Source organism: Mauremys mutica, unplaced genomic scaffold, assembly GCF_020497125.1.
Source record: "Mauremys mutica isolate MM-2020 ecotype Southern unplaced genomic scaffold, ASM2049712v1 000065F_np12_subseq_1:104380_obj, whole genome shotgun sequence".
Lineage (NCBI taxonomy): Eukaryota > Metazoa > Chordata > Testudines > Geoemydidae > Mauremys > Mauremys mutica.
Window position 1 is genome coordinate 1 of NW_025422824.1, and position 18,604 is coordinate 18,604.

An 18,604-nucleotide genomic window follows, 5' to 3' on the forward strand; every position below is an offset into this window, starting at 1 on the left:
AGGGCATTAATGCAGTAATAAATATTCATACATACTGTTAAACATTCAAATAGTGATAGAGACATTAAATTATGTATTTGTCATCATGGTTATGAGACCATCCATTTTTAAAAAGCAAAAAGCATTTTCCTTAAAATGAGTTTGAAGTACTCAGTAACTTAATTATTCCTTTTACTGCAACTAAAGGCCACGAGTTAAAAAAAAAAATTGTATAAATCCAGTGATATAAAACCAACCTGTCCAAGTCTTGTGAAAAATCTATACACCACAGAAGATTTGCCATGAACAGACTCTCCAATACTGTCCCCTTCGGACATTGTTGCTGTGAAAACAAGACATTTATACAGAAAACATATTAAAAATGAGAACTTAATATAGGGAAACTTTAAGACACTTTACATGCATCAGCATTCAGGTGTGTGATTTCGTATCTTGCTTATCTGATATCTTGTTTGAAACAAAAAAGTATCTTCTGTGAAACATTTTTAAAGGCAGGACATTCATCCATTCTATTTCAGGGGAAGTATCAAGGAAGGAAAGGGTTAAATATATTTTACAAAGAGAAGGAAAGGATCCAAGACATTTTTAGGAAAAATTACAAACAGTAACGGAGGCAAGAGATCCAAGTGATATTCTCACCTTGATATACCAGAAATCAGAGTAATAATCTGGAAACATTAATCTGGAGATGATGTATTGTGATACTACCCTTCCCCTTCCCCCCCCCTCCAACCTTTAGTCTTTAAAGGTAAACTGCAAAACCAAAATTTAAGAAAGCTATTTAAGACCCCCCTCCTTCCAAAATTAGTGACTACATATTTAGATAAATTCAATTCTGGCTTCTGTACTTTGGGTTCCATCCAAGAGCTGGCATCATAAGCACCTAAACTGAAACATTTTCCTGCCCCGTTTGAAGCATTTGATGTTGTTTGTCATATCTTTGCCAAAATGAACATCTCATATTGCCTTACTCCCTCTCACATGGTAAAAGACAGGATCCAGAACTCAGGTGAAAAACAATATTAATAAATGCAATATTTTTGATTTAGGATTCTCCTCCACTCAAAAAACAAACAAGGTCTGCAGTTTGCTTTAAGACACAAACAAAATCATATGGAATCTGAGCAGCAGATGTGCCACATCACCAAAGGTAATACCTCACACTACTTCCTGGATTCCCATCTCTGGGCAGGACTATGTTGCTCTATGGGATAATGGGAGTAATTTCAGCTCTATAGTAATTAACATTTAGAGAGTGTTTTTCACCTGAAGATCTTAAAGCAATACAGATGGGTGAAGTATTAGTAAACCAAGGAAGATTACCAGTAAATTGTATTAAATGCTGCATTATAGTGACAAATAGATGGAAGGAAGCTCTTGGTCCTAATGACAATCTGGAGATTTATGAAATGTTATAACTCTAAATTTCTCTCTGGGTGCATGGTAAAAATCTGAAAGCTATGTATTATCCCTCTTTTACATGGGAACAATAATCAGTAATGGGAAGGAGTCCCTGTACAATATCAGACGTAAAAGGATTGATAGTGACAATCCAGAACTTCAGCCCCACCTCTATCCTAGGTATACCAAAGAAAGTCTCCTAAAATTTGACAATACAGAAGTGTCCTTTTAATATCCAGGGCCAAAGAGAGGAAATAAATTCTTCTCTTCAGTTAACTCCACAGGGTGGGAAGAGGAAATACCATTATAGAAACTGAATGCTATTATTCATAACTTCCTCTATTACTACTACCTTATTATTAGTTTTGAAACTTTTTCAAACCTAGTGAATCTAAAGCAGAACCAGATTGGCTACAACGATGGAAATGTTTCCTTTCTGTCAATGATACCAATATTCATTTGAGTATCTTTAATGTTCTCATTATGTGCTTCTACTCAATCATCAATGGGGACTTGGAAAATCAGATCTGCAATAGAATCTAAAACCCCAATCCTGCACACAGTTACACACACTAGGGCCATGTCAACACTAACATTTCTGTCAGCCAGGGTGGATAATAATGATTTTTTTGATAAAATGCTTGTTGAGGGAAAAAACTATCTAAAGATAGTTTTAATTAAGATATCTTTGAGCTATAATGTATCTCATCATGGAATAGGGATTATAAATTCTAATTCTATAGTATAAGACAATATATTCATGTAATTGTTAAGAAAAGTTTTGTAAACGAATTCCAATAGTTCATGGATTAGGGACCCAATTTTATGGGGTTCCACAGGTATAGACTATTTAGGTTAATCTTTCTATCTACCCAATGGGACTCAGTGCTCAGTCTAGAAAACACCATCAGAGATGCTTAGTTTTTCAGTTCTCAAGCTGTGGATCTGTGTCTCCAGCAAAAATGTTTTTAAATAAATAAATATATAGAGGTGAGAAATAATAGACCTCAACCCTATTGTCCATCTGCAAATCTGTGTACAGAGAGTCAATCCCTTACCTCTCTCTAAAAGTGCAAAAAGTTTCAAAAAGTTCAATGAATAGAAGATTGTTGGAGGTGGAATAGATCTGGACAAGGAGAAGTCTGGAGATAAACGTGAGAAGGGAGGGACAGGCAGTAGAAACAAAAGTGAAACTGTTTGAACAGCATATTCCAGAAGTCTTGAGGTCTTCCTGAGTGCAGCCTTAATTGATTTGATATCTACCATACCAGTCATATTCTCTCACTAGAAAGGAAAACCTATAATGGTAGCAGGCCATAAGAAGACCCAGTTTTGGAATAAGAACCATTCAAGAAATATATGTTTGCTGATGATGTTTTAAAAACAGTCACACCAGTGAACTGGTGGAAGTCACTTAAGCACTTGGATTCAGAGACTGTTGAAGCTACTGCTGTTAAAAATGAGATTATCTCTTCTTCTGCCAGTGTACGAAAATATTCTTCCTTTAGACCAGGGGTCAGCAACCTCTGGCACACGGCTAGCCAGGGTAAGCACCCTAGCGGGCCGGGCCAGTTTGTTTACCTGCCGCATCGGCAGGTTCGGCTGATCGCGGCTCCCACTGGCTGCGGTTCGCCGTACCAAGCTAATGGGGGCGGTGGGAAGTCGCGGCCAGCACATCCCTCACCCGCGCCGCTTCCCACAGCTCCAGTTGCCCTGGGACAGCGAACCGTGGACAATGGGAGCTGCAATCGGCCGAACCTGCTGACGCGACAAGTAAACAAACTGCACCCAACCCTGACAGCGCAAGGACTGGGCCTGCCCCAGAAACACCCCAGGGCTCTGCCCCTCCGTGCCAGGTGCACCAGGTGTGGGCAGGCAGGCTCAGCAAGGCAGGATCCAAGTGTGGAGAAGCTTAGTGTGGGGGGATCCAGGTTTGGGTTGAGAGGGTTCTGTGTGGGGCAATCTTGGTGCGGGTGGCTCAGCGGGAATCCAGGTGCAGGGGGACGGAATCTGGATGCACAGGGGATTGTTGGGATGTTCTGTGTGCAATGATAATGGGACTCGGCATGGGGGTCCAGGTGAAGGTGCTCGGGGCTCAGCGGCGGGGGGGGGAGGAGAAGAGGAGAAAGAACAGAGCTCAGCAGGTGAGTCTGGGTGTGGGGGGTCCAAATCCTGGGAGAGTGGGGATCCACGTGCAGCTGGTTGGGGCTCAGTGGGGTGGGGATCTGGGTGGTCCAGGGGGAGTGGGGCTCATCAAGGGGGTTCTGAGCGTGGGGGGGTGAGGCTCAGTGGGAGGGTCTGGGTATGAGGGGGTCTGGATACATGGGGGTTGGGCAGATAGGGGAGCAGCTCTCTGTACAGGGATCCCTCCCCCTGCAGCTCAGGAGCGATGGGTGCAGAAAGTGGGGGAGTTTGCAGAGCTTCCTGCAGCTGGGGGGGGGGGGAAGGAATCTGGGGGTTAGTCTGACCTGGCCCCGGATGCCATACAAGGGAAGAGGAAGTCCCATCCTCCCCAACCCGCCAGGACTAGCAGCTGAGCCTGGCGCAGGGTAGCAGCCATGAGCTGGGTCTTCTCCAGTCCCATCCCCCACCCCAAAGTGCTTTACCTCTCTGCCAGTTGCCCTGGGCACCTGAAATATACTGCTGGGGAAGACTGCATGACTGCTCTTGTGGCTTCCCTTTGCTTCACCGTCAGGAAGTCATTTTTCTGCTAGGAAGCAAAGAAGTCTGCGGGGGACATAAATTTTGCATATGCACAGTGGTGCAGAATTCCCCCAGGACTAAGTATCGCAAGAAGTGTGTCTTGTGAAATTTGCTTTGAAAAGGATTCACAATTACAGATCTAATTCTGATCTCATATCTGAGAACTGGAAATAAGGCTTAATTTTGATAACACACCATTACAACAGAGCATAAAATTCCTCTCTTACTTACAGTGAGAGGTTATCAAAATCCAGCACTGTAAATAAATCAGTAGCCAGGGAGCAGACTGAAACTAGCCTAATGAACTTAATAGAGTTCAGAGTTTTAAACAGAGTGCTACCAACATGAAATATAGCTCTATAAAATTACTGTTCTGCCTGAAAAATATATTAATCTTACACACTCATGAGCTATAAGAAGTTACGTTTTCTGGTTTACTAGGCAAGCACTATCCATCCCTGAATTCTGAGAAAGCAGGGTCTCTTCCTTGTTTATTTTATTTTATGTGTAATGAAAGCGTTTCATTCATCTAGTCCAATAGTATGCACGGTGTAAATAGGCCAGAACTCTCTGAACATTAAGGAATTTTTCTGACTTTAACAACAAAACAAGCAAATAAGGAGAACTGAAGAGAAGGATGCAGTTCCCTGTGCTTGTAGAAGAACATACTTTCATGAGCAATAGCCTAAGACGTTCTGTTAGACGGGCCAGTGGGCAGCCAAAGGAACAAGGCAGCCCAGTTGGTCCCAAGTTTTTTAAAGCATCGCAGCTTACTTTTGCTTCCCACAAAGTGCAAGTTTTCCTTTTACAGCAGATGTGGTTCCTACCTTTCTACCTCATGCACCTGGCCCGTCACAAATACATTCCCAGCCAAATAAAAGCAGCAGCTGTAGGATACCCCTGCAGCCTCACTGTCACGAAATAAACAAACCTCCACCGGGGGTTCGTTAGTTACATCTTGACACTAATTAAAGGAGGCAACGCAGGAGAGAGCGGGGGGGGGGGGAGTCCGTAAAGAGAATAAGTAAACAACGCGGATGCTCATGTGAAGCAGAGGCCAAGGAGAAGGAGCCCCCGAACTGTGACTAGAACCGGCCCCTGTGGGCAGCGGGAGAAGAATCACCCACCCGGCTCTAGGGGGGCGCACAGGGCGAAGACCCCGAGACCCCCCGCCCGGGGCAAGCAGCGCCTCGCCTACCCCCACGCACAGAGTAACCCCTCCCGCCCGGAGGGAGCTGCGTGCTCCTTTCCAGTCACACCCCGAGGGCCGATCCCAGCCCCGCGCCACCTCGCCTGACGCGCCCCCTCCCGGCTGTCCCAGCGCCCTGTGCCAGAATCCCCGCCCCGGGGGACACCTCACCACCCCCGGCACCGCGGCCGCTGTCGGGGGCCCAGGCCGCATCCAGCCGCTGCCCGGCACGGGGCCCCGCTCCCACCTCTGTCCCGGGGGAGGGGGAATCCACTACTCACGGGTGCCGGAGCCGCTGCAGCCGGTGCCAGGTGTCTCCTTCCGCCTTCCCCCCCCACCCTCCACCACAGCATCCAATATGGCAGAAGGGTCAACGCCAACTGTTTCCGCTTCCGGGGCAAGGGGGCGTGGCTCACCGCGGAAGCATTGCCTGCTGGCGAGGGCCCCAGCGGGGTTGCTGTTGGAGGCTGGTAGTTCGTGCAGGGATTGAGGAGGAGTAGTGCTGGGAGGTGGGGGCTGGTACTGGGAGGTGGGATTGCAGAGGCACTGGGGTTACAGTCTCTAGTGCTGAGGGCTAAGCACTGGGGTTAGGCTTATAGGCCCTAGTATTAGGGGGAGGGTGTCTGGCTGGGAGGAGGCACTGAACAAGGATGAGAGGGAATTAGCAAGAAGTGGGTTGAGTCTGGAGGGGTCAGTCCCAGCCCCTGTTCCCTGGGAACATCCAGCAAACGAGCAACGTTCAGGATAAAAAATGGTGATTAAATCCTACGTGCGATGCTATCCGCTTTGTGATCTGAGACATGCTCTTCATGCATCTGAGATTCGGGGTAAAGTAAATATAGGCACCAAGTTATTTCCCCCATTCCATTCTTCCAAACTATACCGTTTTGCTACCTAAAAGTGCAGTTGTAATATGACTTGAAATATGGCATTTGCACGGTTTCCCTATTTGTCACCTCTCAATTTGAGATCACATTTGCTCAGTTTACAAGTATAAAAAGATGGGTTTTTTTTCTAACTGTAAGACCAGCAAACTCAACAAGGGATCCAAATATCAAACAGGGATTATTTCTTTGTATGCATAATTACCAGTAATAAACATTCTGTGGGACAAAATTTCCCCCTCACATTTGTAACAGAGGAAACATTTGGAACTACTGTTGCAGTTTAGACCCAGATCCTGCAGCTGGCTCTGTGCAGTGCAAGAGTCCACCTGCGTGAATCAGGTTTTAGTGGCAGGGCCCGGTTAATAGTGTGGGTAAGGCAGTAGCCTGAATAGAATTCAGTTTCCTCTCCCATAGCTGCTTTATCTTTGCAAGGCTAACAGGAGAAAAAATTACTCACTATTGTCACTCAAGTGAGTAGATCTGACTCAATCTGCAGTGATCAGAACTCCTGAGTAAGAAAATGAAAAATTTTATATCATCACTTCTTGGAGTAGAACTATGCTATGAAGTTTTACTGTGACCTTATGAAAATGTCTATTTGAATCTGCCTCTTGAACTGAAATATTGCACTACTGTGTATTCTACATTTCTGAGCTTGAAAAAAAACGATAAATTTGCCCTTTTAAAGGAAAACTAGAGTGATCAGTTCCAACACCTTGGATAGCTATATAAATATTTATTAGACAAGAATATATCAAAATTACTTTTCTTCAGAAATAATTACCATTCTTTCCTTGGCTTTATAGCTCTGATATTAATGACACCTAAAAAGATTGAATAAAACTTTTCTTCCTGACTGGTTTTGAAGGACTCTGAATGCAAAATGTTGGTCACTTTGTGACTACGTGGATTCTTCCAGGTTTCAGGAATCCTCTCAAATACCCCATCGCCAAAAAAGTCACCCAAGTAGTAGTATGTTGATGCAGTCTCTGGATTCTAGCAATATTTTTGTTTCACCTCAGAAATAAAGTACAAGATTTCACATAGATATTTTAAAAAATATTCATAAAAAGTTAAGTGGCATAAAATTCATTAAATTATATTTCAGTAAGTATTTTTAAGATCACCTAACTGTCTTTTAGTGCAATACTTACCATTTTGGCTTTCCTAGGTTGAGAATTCCCCTTCACATACATAGCTTTATAAATATATTTAAAAACACTTGGATTATAAGAGAGATAATAAAATCCCTCACCCAGTGCTCTTTGATTAAACCTTAATTTCCAAAATATTTCCCATTATGTATTGGAACAGTAATAATGGTTTGCACCACTCTATGTCCAGACAGTTAAATCACACTCATCACTATATCTTTAAACATGTATAGCATTTTTCTTCAGAGAATCTCAAAACATTTTACAAGGTTTATATCCTCACAATACACCTGAGAAGTAGCTAAGCATTATTAGATCCAGTATCCCAAGCACAGAGGGGCTTGTTAGAGGCTCTGTATTAATGCTGTATTACAAAGAATAAATCATAATTATACAGATGGGGAAAGGTAAAGTAATTTCTCCAAGACCACATAATAAATCAATGGCAGAGCCAGAAATGGATTTGCGGAGCCCTGATTCAAATTTCCCTTTTCTAACCACAACAGCCACTATTGGGGGTGAGGGTTTGCCTTATGCTTTCACTTAGAGCTTGTAAAAAAAACAAAATGAACCATGTTTCAAGTTTGAAACAATGCAGGAATCAGAATATGAAGATCCTAGTATTAAAATTTACATTAGAAATAGTCAAACCTCACTGGTTTAAATTGTCCTATTAGCACAGGAGAGGCAGTTTTATCGTATGTCTTGTGATATTTGGTATTTTGCTTAATTTCTGATTTGTTGAGGGTCCTCCTTGGACTACAGGACAATCTTAGTTTGCATTTTTTTTAAAAAGTAAGTTTCCAGCCTGTTTGTTGGATGAAAAACAAGAAATAAACAAAACCTTTAAAATCTAATCCCTAAAGGTTCCAAAACCAGAAGGCAAATAATTTTTTTTCCGTTCTGACTCATGATTTTTGAATGTTTGGCATTGTTAATACTGCTAATGTAAATATTAAATAATAGTGGTTCTCTTTCTTTGTATTTCTGTGGACCTCATCACTGCAGTATCTGCACTTCATTAAACCCTGATCGGGCCACTTATTCCTGTGCCTACATGGAGGCCCCGTGAAGTCAGAAACACCCTCCCCCTGGCACAGGTACTACCTGTGCACAAGCTTGCAGGATCTGGTCCTCAGATTGTGAACTCTTGAGGGCCGGGACCATTTTTTTCATTATTTGGGGTCTGGATCCTGACAGGGGCCCCCAGGTGCGGCTGTTCTGTATCATTTACCCAGAATAACAGTAACAGTTCTAAACCTAGGCAGGTTGCAGCACTCGCCCCCTCAGCTGGGAATGTGCTTCCCCAAATCCACGGGGGGGAGATGGGCAGTGAAAATGCTCCCCCCCGGCCTGGCCAGCATGTCACCAGCCGCCACGCAGCAGGGAAGACCTTGGAAACCCGGGGCTGAGCGGGGGGGAGAGAGACGCATGCGTACAGCGGGCTAGCCCCGCCCCGCCCCGCCATGCCATTCTTCGCGGGGGTGGGGGGGGGAGAGGGAGAAGTCCCGCCCCTAGCTACCAGGGAGCCAATGGACGGCAGGATACGGTTGCCAAGGTCTGGCGTCGCTACTCCCAGGGCAGATGGCGGCCCCCAGGCCTGGTTGTTACTTAGGGGCGGTGAAGGCTCAGCGGCGGGAAGGTGAGGGCTCGGGCTCGGGCTGGGGCTGGGGCTGTTGGTCTGCCTGGCAGCGCACTCGAGAACAGGTCCGCCTGTCCGCGCCCTGAAGGAGGGGGGGCTGGTCTGTCTGCGGGGCTGAGAGAGAGAGAGAGAGAGAGAGTGTGCGCGTGCGCGCGGGGGGGTCTGTCTGGGCACCAGGCCGGGAGGAGGGGCTGGTGTGTCGGTCTGTGTGTGTGTGGCACCGGGGGTATGTGTGTGGGGTGTCTGTCTGTCTGGGCACCAGGCTGGGAGGAGGGGCGGGTGTGTCGGTCTGTGTGTGTGTGGCACCGGGGGTATGTGTGTGGGGTGTCTGTCTGTCTGGGCACCAGGCTGGGAGGAGGGGCGGGTGTGTGTCTGGCACCGGGGGGTGTCGGTCTGTGTGTGTGTGGCACCGGGGGTATGTGTGTGGGGTGTCTGTCTGTCTGGGCACCAGGCTGGGAGGAGGGGCGGGTGTGTGTCTGGCACCGGGGGGTGTCGGTCTGTGTGTGTGTGGCACCGGGGGTATGTGTGTGGGGTGTCTGTCTGTCTGGGCACCAGGCTGGGAGGAGGGGCGGGTGTGTGTCTGGCACCGGGGGGTGTCGGTCTGTGTGTGTGTGGCACCGGGGGTATGTGTGTGGGGTGTCTGTCTGTCTGGGCACCAGGCTGGGAGGAGGGGCGGGTGTGTGTGGGAGCAGGAGGAGGAGGGCGGCTCTCACTTGGGGGGTGGGGGGTCTGTCTGTCTTTTGGAGCACTGAGTGGATAGAAGGCTCTGTCTGTCTGTCTGGACCGGGGGTGTGAAAACTTTTTGGCCCGAGGGCCACATCAGGGTTGCACAATTGTATGGAGGGCCGGCTAGGGAAGGCTGTGCCTCCCCAAACAGCCTGGAACCCGCCCCCTCCCACTTCCTGCCCCCTGACTGCCCCCCTCCAGGACCCCCAACCCATCCAGCCCCCCCTCCTCCTTGTCCCCTGACCGCCCCCTCCTGGGACATCTGCTCCCTATGCAACCCTCCTGCTCCCTGTCCCCTGACTGCCCCGACCCTTATTCACACCCCTGCCCCCGATAGCCCCCCGGGACTCCCACCACCTATCAAACCGCCCTCTGCTCCTCGTCCCCTGACCACCTCCTCTTGGGACCCCCTGCCCCTAACTGCCTCCATAGATGGATTAGGTGATACACTCTAAAGCATTTATAATGAGCTCAACAGTGTAGTATCTAGATGTCCATGTTTATAAGATGTGTATGTAAATAGTAAACAAATTCCTATGTTTATATTGGTGTAAATGTTATTTAATAGTTCAAGATACAAAATGTCTATGCAGATGTGTATACATATCTACAGAAAATAACTATTACTTTTCTATTACCAGTTCTTTCAGCATTCATGTATGACTTTTTATTATTCAGCTAAATAGTTCCAGAAATCTCTTCTTGTTACCTAATATTTGTCTTGTTTTTCAGGATATGGACTGTATGTTTATCCTAATTCTTTTTTTCAATATGAAGGAGAATGGAAACAAGGAAGAAAACATGGTAAGGGGAGATAGCTTTTGTTCATTGACAATGAAGGGAAATTTTAATTCACTTATCTAACTTTTTTAATTTGTAAAATTTCTGTAGAAACACTTTTATATACTGAAGCTAAAGTAAGATTATGTATGACTCTGCTAAGCAACTGAAGCAGCGACAGTGATAATTGGTGTCATGGATGGCAAAGAGGTACAGGAACTAATGGAAAAGTAACAGTGACATTTTGGGGTGAAGTACAGTTGTGGTTACCTTCATGTCTAACAGCCCTCCAGGAAGAAATGTCTTGTTTTCAGGAGTTCAGAGAAATTCTCTTCACCAGTCACACACACAAAAGGCAGAAACCCAACCAGATGAACACAGCTATGCATTCAATTAAATATGAATGCTTCCATTTTTTCCAAATTTGCGAGTTAGTTATCTTGATTTCCAATCATTTTACCTTCAGAGCTTAATTGTGATTCATATTGTTTTAGAACTGGTGCTATGACGCATCTCATCCTGCCCCCATTCCTTGGTGGGAGGCCTGTGTCACACCCAGAAGAATATGGCCATCTTTTACAACTTCACTGAGCTCTTTAATGGCACTTTACTGATATGGCAAGGGGATGAAAAGTGGGGTGGGGGAACTCCATCTATCTATGTTATTACTCCTAGAGGCTGATTAATGACTCATCTGAGTACTTTGATGATTCTTGTCCATTATAAAGAGGTTAAAAAAAGGAAAAATAAGAAGGTCCCTAGGGTATAGAAAATAAAATACATATTTAATCAATTCAGCTATTAAGACTTTCCAGATATGCATGACATGTGCCTGGGAGTCAAAGACATCACAGTCTTTAGTTCTTAAGTGTAAAAATATAGACTCTAGGGCCACAAATGCACAGGTTTTGGATGTCATAAATCTGGCAGAGAGTCAGCCCTGGAAAAGCTCTACATGGAGCATCCACCACAAAGAGCTCTGCTTAGCCAGAATTGTAACAAGAGGAAAGAATATAGAAAGGTATAAATCCTTTTAGGTGAACAGAGCCTTTTGGCCAGAGGCCACAAATTAGTAACAGAGAAACTGCCCCTTCACCCTACTCTTCATAGATCCCTTTGTGTAGTCCATTATATCCTTGGAATGGGTGTTATCCTCGCTCCTTCCTCACTGTGTGTCATATGTGCCTGCTCATGTTCCAGCACACTTGAAAGAGTCTTTACTTCTTTCTGAATTGGGTGCATCATACGTAATCATTCAGTGTTTAACTGCTAGAAATATGTGAGGAATAAGGAGTTAAGAATATTGTTGTTCAAGAGCTCAACTAAGTGTTCTCTCATCTTCTGGAAACAAGTGTCACTTGACTGTTCTCTAAAACTTTTGTTTATATTTTACAAATAAAACAAAAAAACAATAACTTTCTTTCTTTTGTCTTCGTACAAATAATGAGAATCTAGTATATTTGCAACCTTATATTAGGTGCTTACAGACTGGTATGAAAACAATGTCCTTGTCTTCCAAAATGTACAACCTCTAGAGATGAAATCCTGGCCCCAATGAAGTCAATGGCAAGCCTCCAATTGACTTCACTGAGTCCAGGTTTTCACCCTACACATACAATGCTTTGTACTTCTGCACTTCCTTTCATCAAGAGACTAGGTGCCTAAACATTATTTTGATAAATGTTAGGAATGCCTAAAATAGATTAAGATTCTTTAAAGGCATTAAATAAGTCTCACAAAGCCCCTGTAAGATAAGTAGATTTATCTCCTTGATTTATCTATCCTTATGATTCTAAGTAGATTTATCTCCTTTCTGCAGACAGGTAAATCAAGTCACAGAATGGGGCAGTAGCTTGCCCAGGGCTGCACAGTGAGTCACACAAATTGCTGAGGATGGAATTCAGAAGCCCTGATTCTCGCTTTACTGCTCAAACAATTAGATGTAGTGTCTCTGAGATTATAAGAAGTCTTTTTTTGTCACTCATTTGAACTAACATATTGTTTCGTAGGTCATGGTAAACTGTTATTTAAGGATGGGAGTTATTATGAAGGCGAGTTTGTAGATGGAGAAATTATGGGAAATGGATTGCGATACTGGGCATCTACAGGTTAGTTCTTTTCCCTGGAACACACCATATTCTTTTAATATAAATTTTATCTTTTTACAAGAAAAAAGTACATTTGATACCTATCTATATTGTAAATTGCCACCTTGCTTTGCTTTAAATAAGAGTTTTGTCTGGGTTTCCATTGTAAATCCTATTTTTTGGGTTTTCATGTGTTTGCTGTTTTATACTGGTTTATGTTGACTTTTAGTTAACTCCAAGCAAAGTGCATTTAATAGTGGGCGAGGGGTAATGGTGTAAACCAGACGCATGTCTCTTACCTTTGACGATAAGGATCTCAGTCCTGGAAGGATTTCCACACAGGCATATCCTTACACCTGCATCAAACTCCTTCAGCCCTAATATTGTAAGAAAGTAAAGGATGAATCACCCTGTGATTAGTGATCAGATCTTGTGTATGTTCTCACATATGGATGTGTCAATGAACCTATACCCCAGCTGGCACACCTCTCCTTTTTCCTTTCTTGAATAGCAAGAAACTCTTGGGTAAGGAGTAGCTCATAAAAAATTATTTAAGTTCAGCCCTAAATGTGGGGCATCATGTAATTGTGCTGTCCCAGAAGATACTATGGGAAGGAATTGTAAGTCCTCACCTCTGCTTCCTTTTTGACCTGAGGGTAAGTCACTTCCCTTCTACCCCCAGCCCTTGTGATTGGCAGTCTCTGGTGGCTGGCATGTAGCGGGTATGGGGTGGAGTCCATGTAACCTTTTTATTCTATGAATAAATAGGGTAAAAACTTGACAGAAAAATATAGTTATTTTTCATTCTGAGATGGTATAGGCACGGACAAATTCACTGTACAGTACTGTATTTTTAGTACCAAGCTCCTGATTTCCCAGGCTTCATACAGAAGATTTGAATGACTACATGCCATCAAAAAGCTGTTAAGTTGACTATGAAATTAAAGTACTTTTTATACATTTCTTAACCATAAAAGAACATATTATGAATCTTTTTTAACAAGTCACTGCCATTTTTAAGATGCCTCAGTTTTAAAGACCTGAAGGAATATGGATTATGATTCATTAGTTTTAAGATAAAGACCTAATGAACAGGTTTTTTCTTCATTTGACTGTACTGATAATAAAAAGCCATTATTAATTATTCATTTTATGACTTTTAAAATACCTTCTACCACTGCTCTGTAAGAAAGGTACAGTAGGAACCTTTCTTTATTAGCACACCTTAGACTTTAAAAAAAAAAAAAGTATTAAACCACATTTGACACAGCTATTATTTCTTTTTTCCACTTTACTTTCTCATATATTTGCTTGCAGGAAACACTTATTCAGGTCAGTTCGTTTCTGGAGAGCTCCATGGACATGGGGTTATGCAGTACAAAGACGGTGGGAAATATGAAGGGGAGTTCTCCTATGGAATGAGAGAAGGTAAATTAAAGTCTGAGAGGAAACTGATTAAAATTCACTCTAAGGTAACTGAGGTCCTGATTTTTTTTGATGATGATGATTATTATTATTATTATTTTATTTTATCCATTATTAATCACATTTATGACAGCAGTGCCTAAGAATCTACCAAGAATGGGGACCTATTGTGCTAGGTATTATACACACAGAATAGTAGACAATCTCTGATTCAGGAAGGCTCAGGCCTAACTTTAAGCATGTAAGTGGTTCCATTAAATTCAGTGGATTATGTGCACTTAACATTAATCACATGTATCTTCCTGAAATAGGCCTTATTTACTAATTGGGGTAAAATCCCTTCACTCTGTCTCCCTTCCCCTACCACCAAGGGTGTCTCAAGCAGAGCAGACTTAGTTAGAAAAGTTCATTCACAACAGATTAAACCAAGGATTTGTGCATTTTGGTGGCCAAATTCAGATTAAGTACAACTCCATTGACTTAATTTGAGTTCAATTGCACTTGCTTACACTACAACTGAATTTGTCACTGACTGTGTTTACACTTTAATTGGCTGGAGCCTGGTAGAGGGAACATTTGGGATGATGAGACTAAGTATAACACAAACTTCTGGAGATCTGAAGTAAACCCATTCTTATATTTATTCAGCTAGAACTAGATAGGTTTTCCTGCAAAATGTGTGGTGATCTTTTTGAGATAACAAAAGGCCTGATCATGCAATTATTTGCAGAGATGAGTAACTCTGCATGCGTGAGTAGTCCTATTTATGCATGCAATTAATCCCATTGAAGTCAAACTACTCACCTGTGTAATTGTTTGCAGGACTGAGTCCATAGAATGTTCAGATTTGGGGGACATGGCCACTTACTTGACTAGAGACACTGTGAGTAGCTCTGATGATTTTAATGGGACTATTCTCAATGCATAAAAGTTAAGTGTGTGTATGTCTTTCTGTAGGATCAGAGCGTTAGTTCTTACAGCACCTAGCACATAGGGGTGCCACTGAAATAAACAACAACATCTGACCTAATATGTAGTCCACCAAAGTTTGAAAAAACTTTGGATGGACTACAAATTAGGTCAGATGTTGTTGAAAAAACTTTGGATAATTAAAACCCAAACTGTTTGTTTGTTTTTTTTGCTTAAACCTTCATCAATTGGCTGTGCCCTGAGTTTGAAGTAGATATTTTCTGTGCAGTTTAGAAGTTAACTATATTCAAAAAACACATATTAAGGGATTTTATTGCAGGGATATGTAAGGATATTTCCTGCCTCTAGAGATTGTTGGTGTCTGTTGTAGATTTTCTATTTATTATTATTTAGGACATGGATTACTTGTCGACAAGGATGGACAAACTTATCAAGGAACCTTTTACAATAATAAGAAACATGGAGGAGGGAAAATGACCTTCAAGTAAGTTTTTAATCTTATTATATTATTGTATTGTTTTGCTCTTGTTAATATAACATTTAGGGTCTGGATTAAACATGCAAAAATTGGGAAAGTGAGTTAAGGTGAAACTCACCCTGTTATGCCTAGATCTAGCAGTTCACATTTTGCATGTATAAAAGATGATCCTTTCATTGAGACCTTATAACAAGGTCTTCTTATAACAACATCTTCTCCAATATTTAAGTTTGCGCTTAATACTGAATTTTATTACATTTGTGTTAAACCACAAACTCTTAGTGCCATTTTTATTGTCCTTGTTTTATTAAATCAAAACAAGAAAAACTTCTGTGGAAATGTTGAAAGTTTAAAAATTGTCTCAAGCACACTGTCATTTGCCTGATCCCTTTTGGAGTTATTACTCTCTGTCCAGCTAATGAATATTGTACATAGAGATTCTTTGGATCCAATTAAGCAAAAACAATCCATGCAGGTTCCACACCATGAAAACCTATGCAAGGTTTGGAAGTTGGTTTTTCATCTCTTTTTTGAGGCATTGCATGGACTTCCTCAGCATGGAAGCCGGGCAGAGTTTTGTTTGAATTGGTGTTCAGCTGTTGGACATATGTACCAAGCAGGGGTGGCTCTAGCCATTTCACCGCCCCAGGCACGGCGGCACGCCCCGGGGGGCGCTCTGCCGGTCGCCGGTCCCGCGGCTCCGGTGGACCTCCCGCAGACGTGCCTGTGGAGGGTCCGCTGGTCCTGCGGCTCCAGTGGACCTCCCACAGACGTGCCTGTGGACGGTCCGCTGGTCCCGCGGCTCCATCGAAGGCACGCCTGTGGGAGGTCCTCCGAAGCCACGGGACCAGCGGACCCTCTGTAGGCACGGCTGTGGGAGGTCCACCGGAGCTGCCTGCCGCCCTCCCGGCGACCGGCAGAGCGCCCCCTGCGGCATGCTGCCCCAAGCACGCGCTTGGCGTGCTGGGGCCAGGAGCCACCCCTGGTACCAAGTCCACATGCACTACTGATGGACTTTCTGAATGGGTTCTTTAAAAAGACATAATCTGCTTCCATACATGAAATAAATGACCTCGATTTCCCTGCCAGTGCATAAAGGGTTTTAGGTTTTCAGAGTGAAATACAAAAGCTATATTGAAATTACAAGAATGTCAAAAGGCTTTTTTTTTTTTAAACTAATTAGTACTGCTGTATCTTAAAGATAAATGTCGAATTCATGTGGCTAAGATTTTATATGTGGCGTTTCAGTCTATAGCCTAAGATGAGATATTGAACTTCTAAAAAGATGAATTTACACAGGAAATGCTTGCAATCCCAGTGTAAGCATTGCTGCTGTAATTGCTTGTAAATCATCAGTACTTCACTGTGGTACTGCTTTAGCTATGCCAGTAACACACAGCTCTGTCAATAACTGATTTTAGCTCTGGATCTGCCACTTGTTAACATCTTTTTGTTTTTTAGGTAAAAAAAAAACTTTCAAAAGTAATGTGATTATCTAAATACAGTATACTGTATTTACAAAGAAGGTCAGCCTCACCAAAAATCATGCTTGAGCATTACTATCAGTGGCTTTCTGTGTGAACAGGAATTGCTAAATTAAGGTTTTATTTGGCCGGAATTCTGATTCCTGAAGTTTTAGTTGCCGAGACTCCATGTACCAATGGCTGTAGAGTCAAAAGATAGTTCAGCAAAACTAATTTACACTTTGGATATATCTAAAGCCTCTGAAGTCAAGGTGGTAATCTTATCATGGACTTCAGTGGGATTTGGATTAGGCCCTGTGCTTATGCTTTGCACTTTGTTTTTCTGTTTTCTGTTTCTATATTGGCTGTGCATGGATAGTAGCCCCCACTTATCACATACCAGCGTATAAGTAAGCATACAATTGAAAGAAGAATAACAATACCAGAAAGGGCTTGACAGCATGGTAGAAGCGGATCAATCATTCTTACCCACTAAGGAACTATAGAGGACTTCTGTTAATAGGGTTAATAACAGTCTGCTACCTGTTGGCTTACCTTGGTTGCAAAACGAGCTGTACCTTACCTGTGCCTCTGACTCACAAATGGCTCCATGTTTGTGAGCACTTCTCAGAAGGCACCTCGCAGATCAGACTCAATCAGGGAATAAAGGAAAGGGTCTCCTGTAGAACTAACTCATGCAATGTATCATCCATTGTCTGTCTCTGAGGTGAAAAGGGTTTGAAGGCCAGTGATGGGAGCTGGCTGAGTTAAGCACTTCCAGATGGTCGCCTGCTTCCCAGAGGAAGTGCCAGTTGAAGGTTGTGGGCATTATTGTGCTGACTTCTCTGTGACGATGCTTATCTGCTGCTGTTTACTTTTAATGGCTTATCCTGCAGGTTCACAAGCCCTGGTTTTCCAGGATAGCACATTACATGTTTTGTGACTTGATAGATAATATAAACATTAAGAATTTTCTCCTGGTTGGTTGTTTCAGGAATGGTGATAAGTATGAAGGAGACTGGATCCTGGACCAGCAACAGGGTCATGGGGTGCTGCACTGTGCCGATGGAACTGTATATGAGGTATATAAAGAGGACATGAGAAGCAATAGTGCTGTAACTAGGAAAGCACAAAAGAGGATTGTACAGGGTGCTTCAGGTGAATAGCCCAGAAACTTCATGACTAGAGCTGGACATACTATTCACAGCAGTCAGTTCCTTTGAAAAATTTAGCCTGTTTTTGATCATGAATTATCCATTAGTAGAATATCATTTTGGGGTTACTTGACATTATTCTACTATTTTTATGTAAATCCAATTCAGCCATAATTATTTGGGAATTATTCCCTAGGACTACTGGAATATTAGTGATTTACAAATAGCTATTTGCTCTGTATGGCCGGTCCGTTAAGACAGTATTACTTCTGCTGCCTGGTTGGACACCTGAAAATTTTATAAACAGGATGAGTTAATGAATAATTCACTTTTGTTGTGAAAATCCATATAAACGCACCATGACATTTTTGTCTCCACAACCATTGTGCATATGAATATTCACAGAAAACAGATAGTTACAGTATGTATAGTGACACTTAAGCAATTGTAAGATGCCACTCATAAACAGTGTTATTACAGTTTTGCTGTAGAATGGGCCTGATTCTCCACTGCCTAGCACCAAAGTGTGTGTTGAGTGCTACCAAGTGATATGTCTCTGCTCAAATACACCTGGTAATATTTTCC

At 43.0% G+C, this 18,604-nt stretch overlaps 1 protein-coding gene across 1 annotated transcript in view; it reads left to right on the plus strand.

The window, feature by feature from the left end:
- The first annotated feature begins 5,976 nt into the window (after positions 1 to 5,976).
- LOC123356942 (MORN repeat-containing protein 1-like) overlaps positions 5,977 to 18,604 on the plus strand; it is a 93,480-nt gene continuing 80,852 nt past the window's right edge. Inside the window, exons 1-6 of the mRNA XM_045000201.1 lie at positions 5,977 to 6,120; positions 10,435 to 10,506; positions 12,492 to 12,590; positions 13,887 to 13,997; positions 15,318 to 15,408; positions 17,860 to 17,947. Coding sequence (XP_044856136.1) covers positions 6,045 to 6,120; positions 10,435 to 10,506; positions 12,492 to 12,590; positions 13,887 to 13,997; positions 15,318 to 15,408; positions 17,860 to 17,947 — 537 coding nt within the window. The 5' untranslated portion in view covers positions 5,977 to 6,044. The remainder of the gene's footprint in view (positions 6,121 to 10,434; positions 10,507 to 12,491; positions 12,591 to 13,886; positions 13,998 to 15,317; positions 15,409 to 17,859; positions 17,948 to 18,604) is intronic.